This window comes from Homarus americanus, unplaced genomic scaffold (assembly GCF_018991925.1).
Source record: "Homarus americanus isolate GMGI-L3 unplaced genomic scaffold, GMGI_Hamer_2.0 scaffold19318, whole genome shotgun sequence".
Classification (NCBI taxonomy): Eukaryota; Metazoa; Arthropoda; class Malacostraca; order Decapoda; family Nephropidae; genus Homarus; species Homarus americanus.
The window spans coordinates 1,940,314-1,951,195 of NW_024732238.1; the positions used below are offsets into that span (position 1 = coordinate 1,940,314).

Genomic DNA, 10,882 nt, shown 5'->3' on the forward strand with positions numbered 1-10,882 from the left:
TACCTGCCAAGGTTAAACCGCAAGGCAGCGGGGCAGTGGTTGGTAGGCTCCAGGACGTGTCCACATTCCAATGGGTCTATGCGCCGTCCCTCTTGGGCCCACTGCTGCTCCTAGATCCCCTACTGGTCTAGCCACGAGGAGCCTTGATGGTGAAGAGGCTGTGGACTGGCAGGGGAAGACTTACGCAAGGTTGCTTCCCAGTTCACCCGCGAGGGCTAGCCAACTGAGATGGCTGAGAACGAGAGGAAGTAAGCAGTGCCTGCATCTCAACACTTATATAATGATGCCACATTAGACGCATTACACCCCCCAGTGGAGAAAAGCCTCCCCCCTCACACACACACAATTATTATTATTATTAGTTAAACAAAGAGAGAAAGACAAATATGTCGACCGAAAGTGTTCAAAATTATAATGTTTATACAACTCATATAAATATAAAATGGTTGAATAAATTTACGCTTTTGTGCACTAAAAAAACATATATTTTTTACTAGGTTCTATGACATGCACGGTTCGTGCGTGCGTGCGTGCGTGCGTGCGTGCGTGCTTATACGCGTGTGTGCGTGCGCGTGTGTATGTGTGATGATGATGGCTGTATGTGTTGGTGTCTGTGTGAATACATACATTGGTCTGTGTATATGTCTCTCTGTGTACGTTTTTTTTTTTCAATTTTGGTGATCGTTAATGTACACAGTGGGAGACAGACCCAGGAGCATGTAAACAGTTAAGAGCTTCAGTATATTTATTGTTTACATAGAGTACAGTATATGTCACAGCCACCCAACACACACTCAGTACAGGCTACAGTAATGATATATAGTGATGATGGTGATGATTATAATGTTGGTATTGAAGGATGACGATGATGATAGCAATGACGGTGCAGCAATAATGATGGTAATGATAATAGTGGTAATAATAATGAAAATTATGATAATGATAGTAATAATGATGATGATGATGATGATGATGATGATAATAAATAGCTTGCCTCATCACCTGCAACAACAAATAAATACACCTACTATTATTCTTTATCTCCCAACAAACAAACAAACAAACAAACAAACAAACAAGACACAAACATCAAATTACAAACATCAAATTCCCAAAGATTAAACAGGCAATCCCACTAACCTAAACAAATAAGTCCTTTTGGGTACCTGATTGGCTGATTGGCACAACTCTATACACAATCTTCAAAAATAACTCATGTTTTTTTGTTTTTTTTATTTATTGGCTAATCTCCAATCTCTTATAATCCATTTCTAATCCTTACAATCAAACACTGTTAATTAATTAATATTATATGAGATTATATTGAGATTTATACTTAATAATAGAATATATTTATTTTCTTTTATATATATTTTCTTTTTTCTCTACCAGTGAAAATATCTCCTCACAATTTCTGTACATAATTATATAAATATCTATATATATTTTTTTTTTACACTTGGATTAAACATAACATGAATATACCTGTATTTACTAACTACTAAAGACAGAATGTCACACAAACTGTTGCTCATAGTGTGTGTGTGTGTGTGTGTTTACAGGTGAGCGTGTTTGTTTAAAAAACTTGTAACACTAATTATGTTGTATACTAATTATATTTCAGGTACACATATACATACACATATATACATCAATATATACATACACACATATACACTAACACAGACACAACACCCTCCCTAATACACACACACACACAATCACATTATCAATACAAAACACACAAAAATTAACTAAGCAACTTCAAAAATCAGATCCTATATATTTAAACTATTTATAACTCACTATACCAATATATAAACACAGAGAAAGCTAACACAAACTCTTCTATAACATATCCCTCTATCCATGAACACATCAAAATAATAAGAAACCTCAAACTTCATTATTATTTACTTGGGTGAGAATCGGTGAGCCTATATAATTTGTTCACATAATCTCGAAATGAACGAAATGATTCATAACTGATCAATTTATTTCACAAATGATTCATAATTGATCAATATTACTCACAAATGATTCATAACTGATCAATATTTTTCACAAATGATTCATAACTGATCGATTTATTTCACAAGGATTCATAACTGTATAAACATCTCTCATTTATGTTTCCTAATGTTAACTTTATATAATGAGAAATAACATCAATAATTCTAATTAACAGGAGGAAGGAGGAAGAGAGGAAGGAGGAAGAGAAGAAGAAACAGAGGAGAAGAAGGAAATAGCGAAGAAAAAGAATTGGAAGACTCCATAAAAGGTAAAGATTTAACCCCTCAAGGTATAAAGCATCATACTCAAGGGATTAAACCATCATACTCAAGGGATTAAACCATCATACTCAAAGGGTTAAACCATCATACTCAAAGGGTTAAACCAACATACTCAAAGGGTTAAACCATCATACTCAAGGGATTAAACCATCATACTCAAAGGGTTAAACCATCATACTCAAAGGGTTAAACCAACATACTCAAAGGGTTAAACCATCATACTCAAGGGATTAAACCATCATACTCAAGGGATTAAACCATCATACTCAAAGGGTTAAACCATCATACTCAAAGGGTTAAACCATCATACTCAAGGGGTTAAACCATCATACTCAAGGGGTTAAACCATCATACCCAAAGGACTATCTGAATAATCGAATTAGTTAAATTATATGCAAGGTTAAAGCCGTTTCCAATTAATCTGAAAGAGAAACGGAATGTCGAGTCAGGTACACACACACACACACACACACACACACACACACACACACACACACACACACACACACAGTATACAACTAACTGAGAAAATACCTTGTAAATAGTTTAGAAATTATTAATAGTTTTGTTAAATTAATTCAAATGTTACTTTAATATTACCATTATATTTGTTTTTATATTATTTTACTATTATTATTCTTGTTTAGGTTATTCTCACCACCAGTGCGAAATATCCTCTCTTAGTACACAATATTGCCAACTCTAACACTTAAATAATATTTCTCAAACTTATTTTATTTGGGCAATATTTCTAAATTCTCACTTATTTGGAGTATTTGAGTTTCAATTAGGTGGGGTAATTCTAATACTCAAGTGACGTATTAACAATTCCAAAATACCCTTAGCTAATATTCTACTTCTTTAACCCATTTTTAAAGACGATGGTCCCAATTATAACCCTTTAATGGTAGGTAATATAAGGTGTGGTCCTGAAGTCTTTAAACCATCGTCCTTAAAATAGGTGTAAGTGAGAGTAATATCCGTAATATCTTTCACTTATCCCCTAACATTGGAGCAGGTACATTTATAGGTAGTAAAACTGATACAATCCTTTATAGGTGGATGATAACACTTAACAGCAACTGAACCATCTACTTATAAACTACTTATTCAATGGAGAAACACACAGGAACTAATGATGTAGAATATTACTTATACTACTTATATCTGTTATAAGTACAGGAACACAAATAACAACTGTTCTTTCCATTTGTTATTCTATAAATGAGAGAACAGATGAAAAGTAAATAATATTATCTCTCTTCTTCTTTATGTTAAGTTATCGTCTAATAACAGAGGAGATTATATTTTATTTCTATTTTTATTTTGTTCTATAATTGGTAGAACATATAATAACAGCTCGGGGATATGTGTTCAGTTCTGTCCGTGTTCTGTGAGAGTTAGAGGAACACGGTAGAATGTATCTGATTGTTGGGTGTTTGAGGGGAAGGGATGCCCAGGAGGTGATATTTCTCTTTATTATCATCGATTTTCTTCTCTTCCCTCATTTATTGGTTGATTTTCCTCTCCCTTCCCTTTGGACTTTTATCCTCTGAAATTCAGGACTTTCGGCTATTAGATCCTGATCCTCCTCGTACTTCAGGTAGGATTTTATTGGGTGTTGGTTGTATATTAGACTCGGAGTTGAAACACGACTTGGAGAGCTCAAATACGACTCTTCGGGGTCGGAAACCTGGTAGTCTCCTACTTGTAAGCCTGGAGTACGACTTGAGTATGAAACTTCCGAAGACTTCAAGCAGGAACCTTTGACTTCTTAGCACCCGTTTCTCTCCTACTTGAAGACGTTAGAGTAGTAGGACCTCAACGTTACATTCTAGAGTCCTGGTTGTCCTCGAGGTTCGTCCTAAGGTTGGTGGCGACACTTGAGGTGTGGCCATTGAGGTCCAAGTAGGAGGTATTCGCCAGGTCGAAACCTACAGAAGCACGAGAGAAAATTCACAATGATTTTAGCTGTACACAGGTGAGCTAAAGCTAAACTAACATGACTGTCTTAAAGCTATATTGATTTTAGCTGACACATAAATCTAGATTATGTTAGCTGATAGTTTAAGCCCGATCACTGCCTCAGGGAAAGACTCCATACTTGAGTCTGGCCGAGTACCACGCTAATGTTATGCTGTCAAAATCAAATATGAGAAATATGTAGCGAGGGTCTTTTTTATGTACTGTTCCCCCTCTCTGTGTGTCGAACCCAACTGTGAGGTCGCTAGTCTCATGAACAGCATGACCCATAAAACGCTAGACAGGTAAAACGCTAGACACGTAAACTGCTAGACACGTAAAACGCTAGACACGTAAAACGCTGGACACGTAAACTGCTATACCCGTAAACTGCTAGACCCATAAGCCGCTAGACCCATAAACCGCTAGACCCATAAACCGCTAAACCCATAAACCGCTAGACTCTGAGACGCTAAACCGCTCGACTACTCCCTTGTCCAGGAATTTGGTCTGTGGTTATAACACTGGATGGAATTGCTACATAATCCCTCAGCTTCTCACGGGATTTTTAACTCTGCGAGGTTTGGCGGCATTCCAGCCTTCATCCCATTACGGAGAACAAAGTACAATGAACTTTCTAATAGATTTAGCGTCATAATGCAGACCTGTGCTTCGGGAAGGTCATTTATGTATCAGGTGTTTGACTTACCGTTTTCTAGGTATATGGGGCCAGAGGGTATGGTGGGCGGGGTTGAGGGGGCTGCGAGAGGTACTCCGGGAGGGTTGTCAACATCGTTCTCTGTGGGCGAGATGCAACAGTCAGTCAGTAAACAGTTATATAAGATAAATTAAACTAAGCACAAAGTTGATGATTAACCTTTTAACATTAAGGAACATATTAGAGAAACGGTAAATTTATCATGTATGAGAATTATTACCATGAAAGTAAATGATAAGAAAAATGAGAAAATAGTCAGTAAATACCGTGCCGGCGACCATAACACTCAAGGTTAATATCATAGTAGAGTCAACTTGGTGGAACATCCAAGTGACTGACATTAAAGGCTCAACAGCAGCCGAAAAAGATCATTTTCACCCTGACCTTCCGAGGGCACACTCTTATAGGATGAAATTAAACACATTCAAGGGATTTCTCAGCTGCAGTTAAGGGCAAGATGGTGAGCGAACCAGGCGAGGCTCCAAGTGCCTCGCTGGGGAAAAGAAAAGAAAATTGGAATTCCAAGAAGGAACTTAGCGAAGTGAGGGATCAGAGCAACAGCCGAGATTATTCACCCGAAAAAATGGCTATTAGAGCCCAAATGGCTGCGGATATTGCGGGTATTTTACCTCGTGTGGGGAAGCGGAGATTACCCAGAACTATCCTGACGATGTTAAAAACGGCCAAGTCATTTTAAAGGAAAGAAGAGAAGGAAAATTAGTTGAATTACGAGAAGAAAACAGATCCGTGTGTTAAGCTGCTGCTGCTGTTGTTGTTGTCATCAGCACTGGAGCTGCTGCCTCTAGCACCTCAAACAACTGTGTTACTACAAGTGCTGAGGCTAATAGTACTTATTTCCGACTCCCTATTACTACTATAAGCACTCTAACTATTGCTACTACTACTACTACAACTACCAATACTTTTATAACGTACTAATGATCAGAGGCTCCAGAAAATGATCTCCATTTCCAACAGCTTTCATAAGTTTAATTGTTTCCTCTCATAATATTCCCCCCATTATAGGCGACACTTCTCTCTTTACAAAAGTGTTCCGTGAATTATTGTGTTAAAAGTTTTAGACACTATCAACAACATTATTTTCCCCAGGAGAGTCTCGACTTTCCTGGGTCTTAGGTTGTTTATGGTCCTCGAGAACCTCTATGAAAAAAAATCCCCGAAGAAAACCTCGACTTTTCTTTAAATTGTATTGTATTCTGATATTGGATGAATTATAAGAAGGATTTTTTTATCCAGGAAAGCCTCGAGTTTTCCTTGAATTGTTGTCTTATCTTCACGGTATTATGGTAGCTGGAATGATTTGCTTTGGTTTCAAGGAGAGACGGGAAGGCCTGAACTTCCTTTCGTCTTCCTCTCCTCTCTCCTCAAGCCATCTTCTGCATTGTTTACCCGACAAAATTGAATTCCACCCACCCAGGGAGCAACAGCTCTCTGTGGACCTTTTCAGTCTCTGTGATTATTATTTATTCTCCTACCAGTTGACTGTTTGTCCTTATCGGGAGTTTCTGTCATCTTCTATAAATCCAACGATCAGATTCGTCTTCTGTTGTCAATAAACCAACATCAGTCGACAATATGTGAGGTGTTTATTGGAACTGCCTTTGACTGAGGTCTACGTACTTGTATACTGATTCGTTAACTTTAGTGAGATTTTGTTTAAGTCTAAGCTGTTTACTCTGGTAAGTTTGCTCCGCGTCAGCTACATTTCTCTCTTAACACAATGACCACCAGTCTCGCTCCTCGACATTTCTTAACGATTTTTTTTTTTACATCGTGAGTTATTTCATTCTCCTTTTACTTCCACCAACTATCCCAAAGATTATTTATCAGTCTGTAACCTCCTTCACCCTCAGTTCAGTCTCTCTCTCTCCCTCATTTACTTAACCAGGTAACCAGTATTTACATTCACCCATACTACACCACCCTCGTCATACCTCAATATAATTCTCCCTTGCTAATTCTCTCTCTCTTGATCTCTTCCTTCATTACCGATCATTATAACATTTTCTCATCGCCTCCCTTTCACCTCCTCTCACCACTTGACCATCTCAGTAGCTGCACACAAGGTTACTACACCGGTATAATGAACGACAGATAGATAGATATATATTACCAATGACAAAGTGTCTAGTGTGTAAATGAGTTAATGATGTGTCGTCTTCCTTAGTGCTACATTGTTAGTAAACCGTAGTGTGTGAGCAGTGAGTGAGGTGTGGTGTATGGTGTGGTGTGGTGTGGTGTATGGTCAGTGGTATCTGTTATGTGGTGTATTGTGTATGATTTGTGGTATGATATGATGTGTAATATATCGCGTATGGTGTATAGTGTATGATTATAGCTTATATATTGTATGGTGTATATGATAATCTCCATACTACTATAACGGCACTAACAATCGCCATCACCTCAAAAGATACCCCTAATACACACACACATACACACACACACACACACACACACACACACACACACACACACTATTAATAACGCAATGTATCACAACAAGGACGATGATACATTGTTATTAATATGTATGAAAGTATGTGTGAAGGTTTATGTAGTATCGCTTCTTCATTGTTAGGGATGAGGGAGTCTCAGGCTTAAGGCAAGACACTAGTTCAAGCAGTATGTGTACAGGTAACAGAGACGTCAGTGTAACACCTTGTTGTCATTGTTTATGTTATGTGGTCGTATGAGTTGTAAGTTGGTACATTGGTCTAGTAATTTATGATCGTCAAACACAAGGATGATGGATACTAAGCTACGGGGACCAACAGACACACGAGAATATTGTACTTCAGACGCTAGAGTAGCACACAGATTAAACACGAGACCAGCACCACCAACACGAGACCAGCACCACCAACACGAGACCAGCACCACCAACACGAGACCAGCACCACCAACACGAGACCAGCACCACCAACACGAGGCCAGCACCACCAACACGAGACCAGCACCACCAACACGAGGCCAGCACCACCAACACGAGACCAGTACCACCAACACGAGGCCAACACACACCAAACACACCCCATCACACACCCCAAACACATTAAAACACCCCAACACATCCCAACACACCCCAAACATTCCAAAACACCTCCAACACACCACAACACACCCCAACACACCACAACACACCCCAACACACACCAAAACACACCAACACACACCAACACACCCCAACACACCACAACACACCACAACACACCCCAACACACCCCAAACACACATATACCACTCTTCCAACATCAAATTTAAGGTCGTAATCCATCACAGAAATGAGATGGCAAAGTGTCAAGTAACGACCTAAGTTTCAGGGGGACAACTTGCGCCCTCTGTTTACACTAAGAGGACATACATCACTATAATGAAGAAGGAACACGCACTACCCTGCCACACTCTCAAGGCTGGGCGGTATATAATTAACTGGATATAGGAACTTTTGATAAGGTTATTTACTTTATGGATCACCCTGTATATAACCTCTTTGGGAATTGAGTAGGGTTTTTTTTTCTTTATTGAGGACTCTGTATTTTATGTTTTATGGAGTATGTTGAAGTATACTCACTTATAAAGTATACGTAAATGTAGAGTATGTTGAAGTATACTCACTTATAAAGTATACGTAAATGTAGAGTATGTTGAAGTATACTCTCTCTTAATAAAAGTATATGGTATACAATTCTAGGAAATATACATTTTAGAAAGTATACAGATCGAGAAACTATCATGATTAATCGTAGTTTTAGAAAGTATAAAGGTTAAGAAAGTATTGAAGATGTGGTTCTAGAAAGTATCATTAATGGTTTATGTTTTAGAAAGTATAGGGCGAAGATTTAGAGACTACATTGCGAAAATATAGAAAGCTTACAAGTAGATATAAAAAGTACACAGACCACAGGTATACAGTAGAAAGTACACAACACACAGGTATAGAAAGTACACTCAACACCCACCTGGCTTCTGGTTGGTCCTAGAGGCGCCCGCACACAGGTTGTTGAGGAGGGAGCCGCAGTTCTCACGCGCACAAGACCGTCGCATCATACGCCCGAAGTTTGTTGACATGAAGCTGAAACAGAGAGAGCTTGATGGATTTTGTGTGTGTGTGTGTGTGTGTGTGTGTGTGTGTGTGTGTGTTGTAATGAGACAAAACTCACCAGAAGAGGATTACATATATAGGTAGAATAGTTATAGTAGAAGGAATGTGAAGTGAGGACAAGCTTGGTAGCGTGGCCGGGATGTTATTTACTCTTGAGTCAATACACTTATCTCATTCGTCAATACACACGTCACGTTCTTAAGGGACAACTTCTCAAACACCACTTCGATACAACTATTTATTAATTCACTCAATGACATGGACACGTTAGTATCATTATTATATCGGGGTATTAGCACATTATGTTACGTTACTCGACACTGACTCCCGGACACAACATGAATGAATACACTTCCCACAGTAGGTAACTCACCCAAGGAATAGTTCTGACAAGACTCACGTGTACCCTGACGTAGGCCCAGTGGGTGCTTGGCTGGGCTGCCTCCTATGGGAGACTCTACTTAGCTGGGGTCCGGTCGGGAAGTCCCCCTCCCTACCTGGGGAGGATGAGCGTGACTCTCTGCGAGTAGACAGACTGACGACCCGCACGGGAGAATCAGGATGACAAGAATAACCTGAATGAGCTGAATGACCAGAATTCCTCGTGGACGGGACTACAGACCTTTATATGGGGGAGGCACAGCGGTGTTTGACCTTCGCCACTTAGCACTAAACTGGTTAGATCTGGACAGCTGTGTTCAGGTGTGGTCATGCTCAGGTGTGTCTTAGGTATGGTTGTAGGTCACTCGGCTAACTCAAGTCATTAGCGGGCGAGGTCAAGTTCCTTGGGTCTTGACCTGGGGTGTGTCAACCCGGTATGTTGGGTACCATGAGGTCTCTACACACTCTCTGTCTATATGTGATGTAATTCTCTGGGCTGTAAGCTGTGGTCTGATATTCAATCATTACAGTGTGTGTGTGTGTGTGTGTGTGTGTGTGTGTGTGTGTGTGTGTGTGTGTGTGTGTGTGTGTGTGTGTGTGTGTGTGTGTGTGTGTGTGCGTGACTTTTCTCAAAATTTGGGGTTCTCTCCTTAGGGCCATGGCAACAAGAAGTCGACTCCACCTACTGTCCAACTGTCTCTCTCTCTGTCTCTCATCCCTACACCTGTCTCTGTCTCTCAATCTACACCTGTTTCTGTCTCTCGAGCTACACCTGTCTCTATCTCTCAACCTACACCTGCTTCTGTCTCTCGACCTACAACTGTCTCTATCTCTCCACCTGGTCTCTCGAGGTATTAATTTGCCTCTCCACTATTTATGTCTCATGGTTGCTCTCTCTCTCTCTCTCTCTCTCTCTCTCTCTCTCACCTGTATATAATGGGGTTGAGGCAGGAGTGGATGAAAGGAAGGAGGCCGAGGTAGATCCGGGTGTTGTAGACGAGGGGCTTGAAGGACTCCTGTGAGAGGCCGTTCTTGAGGAACACGAAGAACACGATCTTGGGGCCCCAGCACGCCATGAACAAGATTATTACCAGTATTAACATCTTGATTACCTGTACCAGACGAGATTGAACATGTTAATCACACCTGGGTTAATTTACATACATACATACATACATACAGTACATACATACATACATACATACATCCATACATACATACATACATACATACATACATACATACATACATACATACATACATACAACCTTGTGTGTGTACGTCCTGGGTGGCAACCTTGCATATAATCTGAAGTAAACCTCTTGGTATATTCTCATCCAAAGGTGACGTAAAGACGTAGGAATTTTAAATTGTTTACAAAATTTATTCATTCCCGGAGTG

At 39.7% G+C, this 10,882-nt stretch overlaps 1 protein-coding gene across 1 annotated transcript in view; it reads right to left on the bottom strand.

The window, feature by feature from the left end:
- Positions 1 to 2,584: 2,584 nt before the first annotated feature.
- Positions 2,585 to 10,882, bottom strand: part of LOC121868282 (allatostatin-A receptor-like) — a 66,822-nt gene continuing 58,524 nt past the window's right edge. Inside the window, exons 6-9 of the mRNA XM_042368716.1 lie at positions 10,409 to 10,593; positions 8,958 to 9,070; positions 4,966 to 5,055; positions 2,585 to 4,228 (exon numbers count right to left, since the gene is read on the bottom strand). Coding sequence (XP_042224650.1) covers positions 4,122 to 4,228; positions 4,966 to 5,055; positions 8,958 to 9,070; positions 10,409 to 10,593 — 495 coding nt within the window. The 3' untranslated portion in view covers positions 2,585 to 4,121. The remainder of the gene's footprint in view (positions 4,229 to 4,965; positions 5,056 to 8,957; positions 9,071 to 10,408; positions 10,594 to 10,882) is intronic.